Consider the following 18,200-nt stretch of genomic DNA (forward strand, 5'->3'; position numbering starts at 1 on the left):
GAAATTAGGGAATTATTTTGTTTTCAAGGTAAATATTTTCATGGTCATTGTCACATTGGGTTTGAATATTCATCATAAAAGTACATTAACTACGATTATTCTATCAGAAAATGCGATTAAATAGCAATTACAATATTTCTTAACATTTGACCTTGAAATGACCTTGTGAAGGTCATGAAAAAAATTTTGAAATACCGTTTTGGATGTAAAATTTCCTGTTATTTCCAAATATGCTATCAAAAATAGGGGTTCCTATTTAAAAAAAAAATTTGACCTTCAAATGACCTTGAAATGTGAGTTCAAGGTCAAAACTAATTGCACAAAAAGATGTCCTCCATGATCCTGGACAACTTTCATCTGAACAATTTTTCTGTTCATGGCTTAATTTAGGAGTTATTAGACTGGTTTGATTAAAATGGCCCGCCCTGTATATAAATAATTATTTGAATGAATTATATCATCATCAAATAAAAAATTAATGGTAAATAAAAACCAGTTTATACTTGCCTACCTTTTACCTTTTGAGGAAGGTTTTATTTTAAAGATTTCACGAATTTTTAAGGGTAATAATTATAATAAAAACTATTCTTCGATAGATATATTACATTATACCTCACTAACTTAAAATAGAATAATCAAACTGTTGTTAAAATAGTAAGTATTAGTTTTAGTTCAAAGGCAACCATCAAATAAGATTTGTAAAATAAATAGATGTACACGCTAGAATCTATCTCCACAGCAAAACCTACAACCAGTATCCACACAAACCTCATAAACTACAGAGTGATAAGTGACCCCCGGAACCCTTGAGTAACAAGTTTTGACTAATTATGCTACAAATTCTCATAAAACTCTTGGAGACGTCGTTCATACTGTCCACCCTGGGCACCAGGTACCTTGGAGGCCGTTACCGTAGCGATATTTGTGTTCAGCGACCTCAAAAACCCCCGAGTAACGAGTTTCGGCAAATTATGTTATTAATTTCCCGCGAAACTCTAGGAGACGACGTTAATACGACCGATCCTGTGCACCAGGTACCTGGGAGGCCCTTTGCGTCACTACATTCGTGTTGAGCGACCCCCAAAACCCCCGAGTAGCAAAGCTGGACTCATTTTAATAAATACTATACACCGAATGCGTCTTTTTATTATATATATATATATATATATATATATATATATATATATTTTTTTTTTTTATTTCTAATTCGATTTGATTTTTCGCGCCATGGAAGTTTCGAGGATAAGGCTGAATTTACATGGAGTCTGACGTTCTCAAGTTTGCCAGATTAAGCTCAATGCGCCAACTTTTAAACTTTGTGCGTATTTCGAAACTCGGGCGCCCAGTTCAAAACCGTTTCGAAATACATAAGGTTGCGTGTGTCTGAAAGAGACAGAAAATACGAGCGCCCGAGTATTAAGTACACACTAGTTGCTTGCAAGATGAAGTCTATGATGACAGCTCCTAACCTTAAACAGGTTATATTGCTGTTGCTGAAAAAAAAAGAGAAAAACAGGTTACAGTGGCAGCAGTCCTTAATTACTAAAATTACAAAGTGTTTGCTAATTTATCTTGAATTGATAAGACACAATCAGAAAAAACAGAAGCGGATATGGGTATCTGAAATTTTCACTGAGTTAAATAGACTTTCACAAGGAGCAAGTGACAATTTGGTGAACACATTGAGGATGCAAGATAAAGCAAGTTACACCGATTTCTTAAGGATGCCACTAAAACTGTTCGACAAACTTCTATCACTAGTTGGTCGAAGAATTTTAAAGCAGCATGCGGTTCATTCTCCCATATCTTCTGAAGTACAATTGCAATTGACTTTGAGATACTTGGCGACAGGAGAGTCAGTTATAATGCTATTACATATATTATAGAAGAAACCTAGAGAGAGATTTGGAATGCTTTAAAACCTTTAGTTTTTGATAATCAATTCAATGAAGACACGTGGAAAAAGATTTCTCATTACTTTAATGAGGAGTGGAACTTTCTACATTGTCTAGGATGCGTGGACAGCAAACTTGTAAACATAGAGGTAAACAACTAATATTGTATATTATTTATTTGTACTAAACAAAATTTGTAATTCTAAACTGATTTTATTAGGCACCACCACACAGTGGATCATTTTTCTATAATTACAAGGGTCATCATAGTCTGCAATTACAAGCGTATGCTGATGCTTATCAAAAATTATCATGGTAGAGCTTGGATCAGCTGGACGTCAGAGTTATGGAGGAGTATTGAACTATAGTGAAAGTGGACAAAGCTTAAAAAATAGTGAATTACGAATACCACAAGCAGCTCCTTTGAAGTTCCCATATGTTGCGACGTTGCGCACTGTTGCTGCCATGAGAGACAATTTTGCAGACTATTTTATAAATGAAGGAGCGGTACCATTTCAATGGGATAAGGCAATGAATTGTGATTTTTAAAATTAAGATAAAGGTAATATTTAAACTTTCTTTGGTCGAGTAATTATTGTGATATGTTTACTAAAATCATATGCTTAAAAAGTATATTTTATGTTGTTTAGGTATTTTGACTTCAAGGACAGAATAAAACAAAATAAACATTCTATAATAAAAAAAAATGCAATTGAAAAAGAGAGAATTAAAGAAAGACTGCACGTGTTGTACTAGAATATACGGAATGATCTCAGACACAAACTCTCTGTTCAAACAAGCAAAGTTTATCTCATATTATTATATGATTTTTACAACTAATGTTATCTCGAAATACAATGGAATATTTTCCATTGTATTTCGAGATAACATTAGTTGTAAAAATCTTAACAATAAATAAAAGATTTCTGAAATAATACAAAATTATAAATTACATTTTATTTGTGTATGTCATCAGCGGGTTACAAACATAATTATAGCAGTTATAATAGTGCATACATTTAGAACGATGAACTATCTTATAACTAGTTTCATGACTGTATCAGATAACGTTTTGTTTAACTATACAACATTTTTAATCTCAAACAAAAAACTTTTTAATCTCAAACAAAAACTTTTTTATTTTGAACAAAAAATAGCTTTCTTAATCTGATTAAGTAATCACAGCCTATCATTTAAGTCACTAAACAGTTTTTCTCCGTACTTAAGTACCTGACGGTCAAAATAAGCTTAATCTAATTTTGCTTAAACTAAAGTATTTAAATACTTTGAACTTTGGCAACAATAATGCGTTTAAATATTCTAAAAAAAATGTAATCATCTTCATTAAATTGCTTGTCCTTCTTATGTAAGAATCCCAAAATTTCTATTTGAACTGGCAATCGCTCACTCTGAGGTATTCTCCTCCAACTTGAATCAAAAACCCGTCAACTCCATCCAAGGGCTTGTTTTCTTTCAGTATATCCAGTAATTTATTACCAAAATCTTCATGGTCATTTTTCTTAGCACCTGTAACATATTTATATTTATATTTTATATTTATATTTCATGTCTTTTAGTATAATTCTTAACACTGCGAATAAAATGCATACGTTTGGTTGTTTTTTTTTTATAAAAATCATAGTCGACCTCTTGATCCTGATTTGTTTTTTATTTTTGGTGTTGGAGAAGATTTTTCTACTTCTTGCAAAGATGTAGTAGGGCTTAACAAAAATTAGAATCTATTAGATGCATGCAATTCTTATGTGTAAGATATAAAAGCGTAATATGTTTGCTCACCGTACTGGATCTGTTGAGTCATTCAAGAAATGCATGCAGTAGTGAAACTTGAAAGAATCATTCGGATCATTTTGAGGTTTTGCTGCAGATCCACTGGGTTTGTAAGCTAAAACTTTACTTATAGTCTTGATGTATCTGTTTCTTAAATATTCCCAACGTTGTTTTACTTCAGTCAAATCTAGATTTAGTTCTTTGGCTACTTGTATCCAAAGAGTAGTCTTCTTGAGGCAATTTTGGTCTTTTGCTGACACATTTTTCGTATCATATAATGCAGGCCTTTTTTCTACAGCCAGTATTATTGATTCGTCAATTGTGCCTTGTTTTGAAACACTAGTATTTGATAATTCCACTGGCTGCATATCACTTTTCAATGCTTAAAAGAAATAATATTACAAGCTAGCTTATTGTGCAATTTAGAAAGACATTACATAACCCACCAGCAAACAGTTCATTATTTTCATTAGAAACAATGGAATAGTCGACATCATCTATCTCAGAGAAACAGTCATGGTCCCACAAATTCTGATTCACGTCCACAATAGCCCCACACTCTCTGCATGTAAATAGTTGCTACAATAAATGAAATTTTGCATAAATTAGGTTATTTCATGCAATTAAAATAATAATTTTCGATATTTATACAGTTTTATTATTTTTTTCTTCATACATTATTCAAGCTTGTTTTAATCAACAAAAAATTGAGGTTATGTGACAGTAAACATAACTCATACTTACATTATCATTTACGTTACTTATTTTTTTTATTAATTCTACACATCAAGTATTATATTTCTCGAACTGCAATCTTTCCCTGTTATAAATTGTCTGTTCTAAACTGTCTGTAAAAAATGAACGACTTTTAAAACATTCCCACCTCCGAGCTTAATCTGGCAAACTTGAAAACGCCAGACTCCATGTAAATGCAGCCTAAAAACGGGAGTTGGGAGATGAACAAAAAATTGAAAAGAAAAACACAACACAAAATTTTGGTCAGCTATAGAATGATAACGGATCGTTCATTTTTTACGAAACTTTTTTTGAATAAAAGTAATTTTAATATCTTTGATAGTAACATTGATTCGCCTGATAAAACAACGTATTTCAATAAGATATGAATGTCTGAATATTTTGTAGAGGTTAGAAAACTCCACTTCAAAGAATATAAGCCCAATAAACACTGGCGGACTTTTAGACATCTGAATACTTATCTTTCTCGAGAGCTCTTTAAGAATTTCTAAAAGACATCAAAAAGATGCCTTTTAGACAACTTACTGAAATTTGAAATTGCTTATTACCTATCTTTCGGAAGACGTCTTTAAGATTTTCTAAAAGCTATCAAATTGATAGCTTTTAGGCCATAGAAAAGGGTCAACAAACACTTTTTAGATATCTTATGAATTACTTTTTTAAGAATTCTTTTAGGATTTCTTAAAGTTGTCGACTTGACGACTTTTTCAGAGATAAGTATTGACAAATTAAAATAGTGTTCATTAAAGATCACTTTCAGACATCTTTTTGACATTTCCTTTAAGACTTATTTTTTAGAAAAAAGTTTCAGAAATATCCTATATGAGAGCGCTTAAAGATTGCTTTAAAGTAATCATATTAGATATCTTTTAGATAAAGTTGTGTATGACAATTTGAAACGCATGCATAGTTTTCTAAAAGTTGTCCAAACTGATATGAAAAAAGATGACTTTCGGAGTTTCGGAGCGCGCTCCAGGCGCGCTCTCTCAGCGGTCGCCCTGTCTGCTACTCTTTTGAGGTTATTTTTCCGCGAGTTTTCTTTTTGGCAACTTTTGGAATATCGCTACACCTTCAACGACTTTTTCCAAGAAATCTTAAAATGCGGACTGTAAGAGTTCTTAATGTGTATACTTCGAAATTCCATCGGCTTGTGAAGAGTGCGTTAGTGCATTGTGAAATAACACGGCGTTTTGCATGGCGGAATAAACAGTTTTTACAATTATTATACGTATGTAAGTATCAAAATATTATCAATATGCTTTGATTAGTATATAGTTGCGTATATAATGTCAGTGCTTATCCTAAAACTTGTAAAAGATTTGTTCTAACCTCTAAACCTCAGTGGTACTGGGGATTGATTTATTTCAATTTCATTTTGTGTTTATGTAATGATTATTATGTCTACAAAAGTGTAAAAACTAAGTGTTATCAATTATGTGTTACAGATATCGTTGAATGCTAACAGCTGCATTTCTATTGATCAGTGCATTTTGTGGAGTCCAGTACGCGGCTCAAGGCTTGGCTGAAGGTGTTTCGAACTCTACATTTTTCAACAATTTACAAAGGTGAATTCAACATTTTTTATTAATGATTTAGACCAGGAAACTGTTTGAGAATGTCAAGTAGAAAACCTTTTGACGAACTGTCTGCTAGACAGCAGAAGCGACGTCTTTCTAAATCTTTTCAAAATAGTTTACAACATTTGATCAATATTGATAAGACTACTTTAAAGCAGAATTATAAATCTAATGAGGAACCTCAAACTATTCTGATTGTCAGTCGAATCAAAATGTGATTCGCACATTATCTGATCATGATGCTGACTCTCAATATAATTTGTCATTTGAAAGTAGAAGCACTGATTTTAACGTCAATAGCAACATTAGTAATGCCAATAGCAATGATTATGATTTAGTAAACTTGGAAGACGCTTTATTTGGAGATGACAGCGTAGATTTTGATTTTGATAGATTTAGCAGTGTTTCTTCATTGTCCAATGACTCGTATGATTCAGAGGATAATGTTGATAGTGAATCTGAATCTTGTGATAATGAGAACTCTGCTATTGATATGAATTGTGACAATTTAAATCATGAATTTAATTTGAGAGATTTTTTAAGTAACTGGGCTGTCACATTTCAAGTTCGACAAAACTGTCTTACAAGTTTACTAAAAGCTTTACAAAAAAGTGGTCATAGTGATCTTCCAAGTGACGCTAGAACTCTTTTGCATACTCAAAAAAAGATTGTAGCTGATCCTCTCGACTCGGGGGAATATTGTCATTATGGTTTAGAGAAGGGGTTGATTAATCAGTTAAAATGGATAGATGAAAAAAAAATACCTGACACTATTAATGTACATATTAATGTTGATGGTCTACCTCTTGCGAAAAGCTCTTCTAGCCAAACATGGCCAATTCTCGCTAAAATTGTTAATTGTCCAGGATATAATTGCAATCCTTTTGTTGTTGGAATTTATGCAGGTTATGGAAAACCAGGAAATGCTAATGCATACTTAGAGCCTACAATTGCTGAGTATTTAGAGTTGAATAATGTCGGTTTCATTTTCAATAACAAGAAGTTTAAAGTTTTTATTAGATTGTTCGCAGCGGATACTGTTGCTAGGAATTATATTTTATGCTTTCCTCCTCATAATTCTAGGTGTGGTCGATGCAAGCAGTTAGGTCAAACTATCCTTCATAGACGCGTATTTTTAGAAACTGATTCGCCTTTAAGGACTGATGATGAATTTAGAGAGGGTGTTTCTGAAAAGTATAAAAAATTATTGTCTCCTTTAGAAGGTATAGGGATTAGTGTGACCAATCAAGTCCCTCTTGATCCTATGCACTTGCTAGATGAGGGTGTATGAAAAAAGCATTTAAAAATGTTTTTGGAGTTTTATGGCAATGCTGGTTCTGATGCTCTTCGTAGATTAGACGCTATTAATAAATTACACGTCTCCTTTAAATGTTGGATACCTAGTGATTTTGTTCGAAAACCTAGAAGTTTTATTGAATTAAATAGATTTAAAGCTACTGAACTGCGAACAGCTGTTTTGTATACAGGGCCAGTTGTTTTTCAAGATAATATACCTGATAATCTAATGCTTCATTTTAATATGTTGAATTGTGCACTGCGTATATTATATGATCCTGATCAATGCTTTATAAATAATTCATATGCGAAGGATTTATTAATTCATTATGTTGATTCTATGAAAAATATTTATGGACAGCATCATATAATTTACAATGTGCATAATTTGATTCATCTTCCTGATGATGTGTTACGATTTGAAAATCATTTGCAATTGATTAAAAAATTAGTCAGAAAAGGATCGAATGTTTTATCTCAAATCATGAACAGGCTTAACGAAAGGTCTCATCTTTGCACTGTGAAGCGTTTAATCCCCGAAGGTTTCTTTGTTTTGAAAAAAAGTATTGCTCAAGAGTTACCTATAGGATGTACTCGACCACATAAGAGCATAGAATTCCGTAACTTTATTTTGACAAATTCATTGCCAGATAATTGTTGTTATCTTAAGGATAAAAGTATTGTTCTTATTAAACACATATGCTATTTTAATGGAACACCAGTTATTTGTGGGTATAAATATATTGATTGTATTAGTATTGAAAATTATCCTGTGGACTCTCGTATGCTTGGAATTTGTAAAACAAAAACTTTGTCATCCGAACTTCAAGTATGGCCCATTGAAAATATATGCAAAAAAGGTTTTAGGATTTTGTGTCGTGGATATTTTTACATTTTTCCTATACTACATTCCAGATGTTAAATATAATATTTGTATTAATTTATATATAATATTTTTATAATTCAAAGTAGTTTGGCCCTTTTAATTTTGTTTATATCTCTGTTATTAAAAATCATTATTTCAAAGATTGATTTATTTGATCTAGCTCTTTTTTCATTACCAGCTACACTCTATTGACTTAAATCTAGAAATTTTGTTATTTTTTTCAATATTTTAACATTTTGAACTACACTTTATTTATAATATATGTTTCAGAACAATTTTATCATCAGTTCTAACGTCACTGAATATATGTGATGGAGAGGAAACAACAGAGAACTTATGGGTCTTGTGCTCGCTCAAAACCAAATATTTTAAGTAAGATTTATTCTTTGGACTTATAATAATGTGTAATATTTTTAATTGAAAAATAAATTTATTCTCATCTTGTATTCTCTTTTCAGCAGGAAGTAAGCGTCATGGTAACCCATCCACCCAGAAACAGGAATCTATCAACAAAGAAAACATGACTCAGCTGACAAATAAAAAGGCAAAATATGCGCAACAGTCGATTACTCAGAATTCTCAACAAGTGCCAAGATCACATAATTCAGGAAACCAAGGATCAGGTGGATTAAACCCACATACTGGCACCCCATCAATTGAATCTCACTTTTCCTTAGGAGAGCAGCAAGCCAATGGAAATTCTGTACAAAGTATGAATAATTTGCTTTATCTAGCTCTTATTTTGGGCGTATTACTACTATGTTTGTCTTTTATTACTTATTATAATTAATCTAAAATGTATCTTACAATATATTTTATAATTTCAGCTTTCATTGACAATTTGAAAAATCAAGGTTCAAGTGAATCAAACCCAGTTACAGAAAGCCCATTAACCGCATCTCACTCTTTCTCAGGAAAGCAACCTACCAGTATACACTATGTAAAAAGTACGGGTCATCTTTTATTCTAATTTTTTATGTAGCTCCTCTAATTTTTATTTATTACGTTATTGCACACTGATGTGTTTTTAAAATATATTCGTTCTTTCTTCATTTTTCATCTCTATTCAACTTACATGTATTTTAATTTTTTTTATAGAAATTTATTCTAACTCAATGCAGTTATTGACAAGTGGATTCATAGCCAAGGATGGTGGATATGATACATCGAATCAAAAAGTACTACCATTATGTCCAAAAAAAAGTGTGCCAAGAAACAGCAAGCCAGTTTCTACAGTGACGAATAATATTTTATCGAACGCAACAAACGCGCTACCAGTGGTCCCTCCTCCGACTACTTTTGTGCAAGAAGACTTGCATACGCCTTATAATACAGGTATGTATTTTATTAATCATATATAAACTGAACATTTGAAGAAAGAAAACTAATCTTTAATTTGGTGTATTTTAGGAAAATCTAGTGTAACAAAAAAGAGTAAGCCAGCTTCTGCAGTAACTACTACTATTTCAAATCAAAATCAAACGAATGCGCTACCAGTGGTCCCTGCTCCGACTAATTTCGTACAAGACGATTTGTATTCATCTAATGATATAGGTATGTATTTCATTAATCATATATAAACTTAAATGTTGAAGAAAAAAATCACTAATTTTTAATTTGGTGTATTGCAGGAAAACCTATTGATATTGAAAAAGTACCGATTTTCGTAGAAAATCTAGATGATGGAGAGCTCAGCGCAGTCGAACCAGGACTTCTAGATGGAGATGAAGACGATTTCTTGGGTATATACTTATTTTTTGTTATGCATTTTTAATTATGAGGGAAGCAACGAGAGCTGAGAGTCATCATCCGCCTTTGTTCGCGTCATCGGCTCAAGACAGATCTTGGTGCGCTGGTGCTACAAAATAGAAAACAGGTGACGACTGACCGACATCTCGTCTGCTTCTGTTCGGCAGAATTTGTTTAAATATAGGGATATCTTTGGACATCAATAGCGGTTCACTGGCGCGAGGAGAGCAGGGCGGTCAATCGCGTACAGTTGGTCGCAGATAATAAGGGAGCAGAGCAGCGGGAGACCTTTCTGAGTGAAGTTCTGCATGTTGGTTTTGATTGCCTTGCAGATGGGATATTGGCCATCGCCAGCAGCGCACTATAGAGTTGGTAGTTCCAAGGATTTGCAGCTAGGTCATGTAAATGTCACACGTCTTTCAAAATGTTGTTTTCCTCTCTTGCACTAATCTTTTCCAGAGATTCTTAATTCTGTTGCTATTTCCACTTTGGTATTTAAATGCAGTTTTGGCATGGGCTCACTCACCAATGTATTTAAAATGTTTGGAATAGTGGTCTACAAGCGCTTGTGCAATTGTAGCTGAAGGGCCTTCAGCTTTTTATTTATTTTTTTTTTTTGTTACTCATTTCTTTTATTTCTTGCGAATCATTTAATTTTGTTTTTCAAATTCTTGCTATAAATTGTGTTGCTTTAAAAATTGCTCACAAAATATTTTAATTTGTTATTTATTATTTCAGAAAAGTATCCTGCTTTCATAGTGCCTAAACCTAAAGAAGGTGAAGACGCCGCCTCAGATCTAGAGCAAGGAGGTGGAAGTGTTCAAGATGAAGACCTGGAGCAACATGAAGATGAATATCAGGAACAGGAGGAACCAGCGGAGGAAATTGTGCATACAGAAAATAATGTGCAGCAAAATAACGCACAAGAGCAAGATGAGCAGGATCCAGAACTGCATGAACAAGAGGCTATACAGCAACAGCAAGAAACTGCTGCACATCAATCACCACACAGGGACCAAGTTGCTGATAATGATGATAATCGCCAACAAGAACCGAATAGGCAACGTAGACGAAATCACGATCGCCTATTACAACTTGAACAGCTGCATCATGAACAACATGTATGTTGTGGTAAGTAAGAACTCCGTGCTAAAATTGTATTAACAATTATATATTCATTCAATATTTATTAAAATATTATTCAATATTATAGCTCCTTGTCGTATGATTTTGCTACATGTACTGGAGGGAATCGAATATCTGCGGTCAAGAGCTGATATTGGACATCAGGACATCGGACGTAATAATGGTAATTTTAGAATAGAAGAACCAGTTTTCGATAGACTTCAAATGCTTCCAATCGATGACAGAAACGCTTTGTTAGAGTTTGACCAGCATTTAGTTGATCCAGCCCATCGACAAACAAGAATACAATTTGTAATTAAATTTGCATGTTTACTTTTTAGCATCTATGTGTACAATTCTTAATTTTAAAATGATGTATTTTACGTTTCAGGAGCAAAAGATTAGTTCAATTGATGGAACAGATTTTAAAAAGCTGGTTCCTGCCATTCTAGAAGAAATCATGACTGACAATTTAGCAGAAAATTGTACTTGGTTGATCCAAAAAACCAATAAAAGCGTCCTTAGCCATTATAATTTTCCAAAAATTATAATAAGTGAGTAATTAGTTTACTTATTAGTTTTAAATTTTGAATATTAAAATACGTTTATGTATAATGTTGCACTTTTTCTTTTTATAGGAGTAATTAAGGATAAGCTCAACGCTCCTGAAGACCAGATAATAAAACGCATGCAAAAATGGTTGCAAAAGACTGGAGATCGCAAAAGATACAAAGAACAACAAGCCAGGAGACAAGCTCAGTTAGAAAATAATAACGAGAGAAATTTATTTAATCGTGTCTTATGACTCCATTGTCATAACTATTAAAATATTGTTTATTTATTTAATGATATTTGCCTGATGCAGTATTTATAGATTACCAAATATTATAATGTATCTGCTTTAAATGTAGATGCATGCTACTTCTTTTGTAAAACTTATTTTAATAAGTTAGTACTATTATTTTCGATTACTTTCGTATAAATTTAATTTTTGTAACTTGATGTGATAACATTATGGCTGTCTGTGACAGTGATCAATGATCTACGTACAAATGTGCCTTACCAATGAAACTAAAAAATAAATATTCATGTTTAATTTTTTTAATTAAAATAGTTTTCTATATGTAGATATATTGATATATATTTGTAAAAAGTTTCATGAAACTGGTAAACCGATGATAGAATTAATGTTATCAATTAATGTGATAACATTAATTCTATTTTTGGTTCCAGTTTTATGAAACTTTTTACAAATATATCAAATTGAAATCCTAGTCCCAAGAAGCCAGCTTAACGATATCTTTAAGGATATCTAAAAGTTGACTTTAAGCTCTCTTTCGAAAAGAACATCGTAGAATATATTTCTTTTACAGTAGTCTTTATGACGACTTAAAGTTTACTTTTATAGAGAAATAAGCTAAAATATCAATATCTTAAAAATATCTTTGGGTTTGCATAAAGATGACTTTCGGCTGGACACTCCGCAACCTATAAGCCATCTTAAATGATTCCTATTAGAATTTCTTAAAGATGTCTGTTTACCCAGAGAAAGTCATCTTTAAGTGCGCTTTTAGAGAACTTATTGTTTATTGGGAGGTTGCGTATGCCCGGCAGCGCGTATAGTACTCTAGTACTTATACTTGCCATCGGGGGCGCTACCGCGCCCCTTGATAAACCCAATAAACACTGGCGGACTTTCAGAGATCTCCGAATTTTATCTCTTTGAAGTTAGCTGCAAAAGTTGTCGACAAGTTATCAATTAGATATTCGGATTAATTTTAGCCTCCACTGTAAATGTTTCCCAGAAAAATTGTCTATTAAGTCGCCTGAAAGTTATCAATTTGATAACTTCAATAGAGCTGCTAAATTATTTACAAACATGATGTCTGAGCGCCTATGAAAGTCAACTTTCTTGACGACGTCTTCAAAGTTATCTGCTCAGTCCTCGTAAAGCTATCAAATCGATGACTTTAATAACCTCACTTCACCAGTACTAGAAAACGATATCTTTAAGAACGTCTGAGGAAGATAACTTTAGAATGAGACCAAAAAGCGTTCTGCTAGTGTACTTAAAAAAATAAAATTGCAATGTCACTTAATAAGAAAAAAGTGCGCCTCAAGATGTTTTGATATAGAGATATAGATGCATAGATTTTTCGCGCGGATTTGCCATTTGCTTCCCGCAAGTTTCCAGTGAGTGCATCGTCAATTATAAGATTCTGCAATAAATGAGCTTCAACGAGGATAATCAACAAAAATCGGAGTCGTAGGTGTTTTTCAATAAAAAAGTAAGTCTGATTAATCTCAACTGTACGTAAAATCATAAAATATTATTCAACATGTTTATAATCAGAGCTAGCTAACCTCAAAATCTGTATGCAGTATAATATATTATAGAATTCATGAATATTTATACAATTCTAATTTACACGTTGAAAGATGTCACTCCTAAAGCTGTAAATAATAATTATCAATAATAAATTTCAGCAGAGTTTGTCCGAGATTGTCGACTGTGTGCAATCATCATCCCAGCAACAAAATACTCTGCGTAAGAGTATATATTAATTATATCCAATCGAGTGGACTACAAAGATGCAGCGATCATCATTAGGACACCTGTAGATGAGGGGTATCGAGTGTCAGGAAGATTTAGCAACTACCATTGATACGGGTTAGACGGTCGGTAGGAGGAAAAAACGAGAAGTTTTTCTACGTTATTTGTTGGTGGCCCTGAAAAGGGCTGATTGTTTTAATCGAAGGGTAGTTTTAGCGCTTTCTCTTTATTGGGGGCGCAGGCAACTCGTGCGCCTGGATGATTTTTAGTTTAGTGCCCGGGGAAACAAGGAGCACCCTCCTCTTGGCCTGCTTGATGATACGAGGGTCCCTCTGCGGCGTGTTGTTTGATCGCGGCTTTTTAAAACGAGCAATTCGAGGTGTCTCCGCTAAAGGTGCTCGACCGGGAGGCACGATGATATTGGGCCGGGTTTGCGTACGCGTTATCCCTATCGGCTCTGGCTCCTCAGATTCGTCCCCGTCGAGGAAAGCGCACAAGGTTATGCACCCCGTGTTGACGTCCGGGATCGTCTTAAAGACTTCCTCAGGCGTCGGTAGCGGAGATGTTGGCCTTGGCACCTCAAACCAATAATTTCGGGTGGTAGCTCGACCGAAGGCGAGGCCTTGACGGGATCTACCACCACGACCTTGCTGCGGACTTGTACGGTAGGCGAGTCTTCGTGGGCTGCGTCGGGTGATGTTACGGGCACGAAGACGAGTGTGCGATCACGGGTAATCTCCGCACGCGCCCGTCTACGTTGCTGTCTCGTCCTACGATGATTCCGCTTAAAGTGCTGCACCTCTGAGCGATGTTGGGGCTTCCGTGTTCTGACAGGCATGACTGTTTGCCGAAAACTGATAACGACTCGAGTTTGGCCTCATCTTTATTCCCGAAGCGCGGACCTCAGAGAGAGGCCTTACTTTTGCGGCGGCTAGATGCGCGGTTCGAGCACGATTCGGGAACTTTCGCTCAACCGAATTGTGTTCGAATTATCTAGAATATGCCGCGAGTTATCGAAGCCGGGAATTTCTCTCTGCGACCTTGAGAGGCCCTCCAGCTTCGGTTCCTTACGCCGTCGAGTAATTTCTTCGGGAAGCGAGTTCGCCAGGGTAACCGACTCGATACGCCGCGATAGCCGATTGCCGATTATTCGTGGTGAAGGGATTGATGGCGGCCTTCTGGAAGAGGATCCTTGGAAGGCTCCCTAAATAAAGATAGTTTTCGTCGTTTTCAAAGTTTTTTTTATTGAAATTCGTAGGGCCTAAACGTGTCGTAAGTTGGCGAGCTCGAGGTTGTTGGGTTCGTATCCGGGGCTATAGGCCGCCAGATGCGTCTCTTGGTAACGAAGTCCGGGGCTAAAGCCTTCCAGACTCGTTAGCGCACGAGGTGAGTCCGGGGACTATCGGCCTTCCAGACTCGTTAGCGTACGAAGTGAGTCCGGGGCTTATCGGCCTTCCAGACTCTGAGAGCGTGCCCGGGTTCGCTGCCGTCCAGACCGTTCGGTCTCCGGAGAGCGAGTCTCACTCCGCGCGAGCTGCCGCTCCTTTTAACCACGCGCGCGATGCAGCGCCGAAGCCGCCGCGGAGAGGGGGAACTCGAGCGCTCGCGCCCGTGCCGCTCAGCGCGGGCTCGCAACGGCGCGAAAGTGCCTTACAGTACAAGCTTCACCATCTGAGACCATCCCCATTTTTCTCAATATCAAGACTAACAGGTGAAAATTTTGTTTAAATATTATTTTTGGATTCTATATAAATAGGTAGATACATTTTTTAACAATGTCAGAGAGAAAAGACTATGCGAGCTTAGTAAAAAGCAAAAGGTTAGACGTCTTGATAAGATTTATGAGAATACTTTGCATGATATATTAAATAATAGACACGCAAACAATGTTTTATCGAATGAATCGAATGTCTCCTCAATATATACTCCAAATATAAATGAAACTGAAAATAATTCTTTTATTTTAAATGTAGAAGAAGAAAGCCAATCCAGTTTTGAGAGTTTAGATGCCGAATCAGGTATTTTAAATTTGCAAAATAATGATGTCAGTAGCACAGTGAGTTATAACAGTAGAGTTTATGATTCTAGCAGCAATAATAACCTTGAATCTTTTGACTGCCTTGAAAATAATTTAAATGCTATTAATTGTAACGAATCGTTTAATTTGAAAGATTTTTTACGGGATTAGTCAGTTTTATTTAATATTAGAGATAGAGCTTTAACTAGATTCCTGCATGGTTTAAAAAAGTCGGCCATCATGAATTACCTCTTGATGCGAGAACATTAAAAGGTACTCCAAAGACACATATTTTTTCTAGTATGGGTACCGGTAGCTATGCACACTATGGATTACTAAAGGGTTTAATAGAGCAATTTAGAACGCTTGACCAAAGTAAGATCCCCAAAGTGATTTCTCTTGTACTTAACAATGATGGACTGCCTCTTTCTAAAAGCTCATCGAGTCATCAATCAAAACTTGAATTCAATAGAAAATTATCCTATCGACTCAACTTTATTAGGCACCTGTAAAACGAATCAATTATCTGCAAATCTTCAAGTCTAGCCTATCAGTAGTATTAAGAAAAATGGTTTTAGATTATTTTCAAATGGTTTCTATTATATTTTTCCTCTTATTCACAGCAAGAATTAAGTCCTTATTAGCGTTGGCTCTTAATAATTTCTTCTTAATGACAATATTTAAGATTTTATTAAAATTCTGAAATTATTCTGCACTTATATTAAAATATTGTTTTAGAAATGTCCGGCAAAAGAAGAATATCCGAAAACAATGATATTGGAAAAAAAGTTGTAAGTATCTTTTATTGATAATTATAATACTGATAAACTAATAAATACTTTGTATTTTTTCAGAAACGAGCAGCTAGACAGAGGGACAATACAGAAAAACAGCAATTAAACGCTTTTTATATAGATTCATCAGGAAATCAAGTTCCCACAGGAGTATCATTCCCGCAAAATCAGCTCTCTTTAATTAGTCATAAAAAGATTAAGAGTCTATCGCAAAATGCATTGAAAGAAAACTTGAGAAATGCTGCAAATCAGACACAGCCAACGCTACCTACGGACAATAGTACAGCACCTCCTTTAATTACAACATCGTTTCGAAAAAGTATTTGTGCATCAAAAAATCATGATGAACAATATGCTGATCACTTGGCTAACATTCTTATGGGTAATAACAACTTGTTTTCATAATTTCATTAGAAAATTCATCTTATATAATAGTTGTTTCATTCATGCTTACACACTTGCTTATATTGTTATAGGGAATACTCAAAACAGCGCTAATGGAAATAACAAACAGCAGATGATTGATTTAAACCAAAGTTTTGTGACAGCACCCACATCACCCACATCAACCAGTTGCGTCAAAATTCCACGATAAGCGTTAGTCCAATAACAACAATTCCTAGGAAACAAAGAGCATGTCCGTCAACAATTGTTAGTGGAGCCTTATTAAGCGGTAATAAATCCATGCAATCACCAGACAGTATGTTCGCATGTTTTTATTCTTACTTTTTTATACAAGTTAATAATTGAGTCCTAAACTATTTATTTTTGCAGATACATCAGAAAATATTACTGAGACTGTTAGTAACAAAAAAATAACAAATCGGACTCTCCACGAGCCTGATTCATATCCACTTTCTACGTCGAAAAGTTTAGAATTTACTACTACTGGACAACTAGTAACTCACCAACTCAATGGTATATAATATTTTATTCAAACGATAATTTGATGACGAAAAGTTAAATATATATTTTTTATTTGCATTTAACCGTTGCAGACAGTGGATCCTTCGTCCCTATTGAGAAATTTCTGACTGTAAATGGAAACATGGTAGCGGGTGAAGTATGCAATTTGCCATTGATTGAGGATATTCCGATAGTTGTGCAATCTCCTCATACGAATCATGAAGAAACAATAATAAATAATAAGCCAGGTACTTCTATCAATCAGGAGTGTTTATATCATATCATGTTGCTTTATTTATTTTTAAACCAATTCAAATATTGTTTTATTTTTTATTTCAAAGCTTACGGTAACCCTGAAGATGGTACTACGCCTGAAGACGACAAACGAGATCCACCGTATCAGCTTAGTGATGAAGAGACTTTGATTGAAGGTGAGGAAGATAAAGATTCAGACGATGGTAGTATTGATACAGCCTCTAAAAGCGAAAAAGGTAAAGGAGAAGGTGATCAAGATTCTGAAGAATATCCTGCTATCCAAACAGTGATATTGATGAAAATCCAGTTTTGAATGAAGAAAGGGCTGTTCATAATGCTGGCAATCGAAACCTTAACCAAACTCCAGAGAACAATAGGACCAACAACAATAATATTGATCAACTTTTAGAGATAGAGAGGACTACTCATAATGATAAATGCTGCGGTAATCATCTAACTATCTTTTATAGTAACTATGCGTGTATAATTTAAAGATTTTCTACAAATAATAAAATACTTTTGTTGCAGATGGATGTAGAAATATTTTGTTGGCTTCGGTGCGTCTAATAAATGAAAATGGATTGATATTAAAATCGCTTCTT

At 34.4% G+C, this 18,200-nt stretch overlaps 3 protein-coding genes across 6 annotated transcripts; 2 read left to right on the forward strand and 1 right to left on the reverse strand.

Moving 5' to 3' along the window:
* Positions 1-2,837: 2,837 nt before the first annotated feature.
* On the reverse strand, positions 2,838-4,280 carry LOC103316969. 2 transcript variants are annotated; one of them, XM_031925430.2, is made up of 4 exons: positions 4,130-4,280; positions 3,693-4,065; positions 3,506-3,616; positions 2,838-3,422 (listed from the first exon to the last, which is right to left on the reverse strand). In XM_031925430.2, exons 2-3 carry the CDS (start codon positions 4,049-4,051, stop codon positions 3,532-3,534), a joined length of 444 nt encoding a protein of 147 aa, XP_031781290.1. In that variant the 5' UTR covers positions 4,052-4,065; positions 4,130-4,280; the 3' UTR covers positions 2,838-3,422; positions 3,506-3,531. The 2 variants fall into 2 exon arrangements, with proteins under 2 accessions (XP_031781290.1, XP_031781289.1); XM_031925429.1 differs by having other exon boundaries at positions 3,693-4,140.
* A 583-nt stretch (positions 4,281-4,863) lies between these two features.
* On the forward strand, positions 4,864-12,177 carry LOC116416553 (signal transducer and activator of transcription C-like). Of its 3 annotated transcripts, none has more exons than XM_031925427.1 (12): positions 4,864-5,671; positions 5,885-6,004; positions 8,469-8,570; positions 8,660-8,908; positions 9,026-9,145; positions 9,297-9,533; positions 9,609-9,752; positions 9,830-9,940; positions 10,686-11,078; positions 11,161-11,384; positions 11,464-11,626; positions 11,711-12,177. In XM_031925427.1, the coding sequence occupies exons 3-12, from the start codon at positions 8,510-8,512 to the stop codon at positions 11,875-11,877; spliced, it is 1,869 nt and encodes a 622-aa protein (XP_031781287.1). In that variant the 5' UTR covers positions 4,864-5,671; positions 5,885-6,004; positions 8,469-8,509; the 3' UTR covers positions 11,878-12,177. The 3 variants fall into 3 exon arrangements, with proteins under 3 accessions (XP_031781287.1, XP_031781286.1, XP_031781288.1); XM_031925426.1 differs by having other exon boundaries at positions 4,865-5,671; positions 8,657-8,908; XM_031925428.1 differs by lacking the exon at positions 9,609-9,752 and having other exon boundaries at positions 4,865-5,671; positions 8,657-8,908.
* A 4,206-nt stretch (positions 12,178-16,383) lies between these two features.
* On the forward strand, positions 16,384-17,129 carry LOC103317386. Its single transcript, XM_031925515.1, has 3 exons — positions 16,384-16,434; positions 16,498-16,819; positions 16,914-17,129. The coding sequence occupies exons 1-3, from the start codon at positions 16,384-16,386 to the stop codon at positions 17,030-17,032; spliced, it is 492 nt and encodes a 163-aa protein (XP_031781375.1). The 3' UTR covers positions 17,033-17,129.
* The last annotated feature ends 1,071 nt before the right edge of the window (positions 17,130-18,200 follow it).

Source organism: Nasonia vitripennis, assembly GCF_009193385.2.
Source record: "Nasonia vitripennis strain AsymCx chromosome 2 unlocalized genomic scaffold, Nvit_psr_1.1 chr2_random0010, whole genome shotgun sequence".
In the NCBI taxonomy this organism is placed as follows: Eukaryota; Metazoa; Arthropoda; class Insecta; order Hymenoptera; family Pteromalidae; genus Nasonia; species Nasonia vitripennis.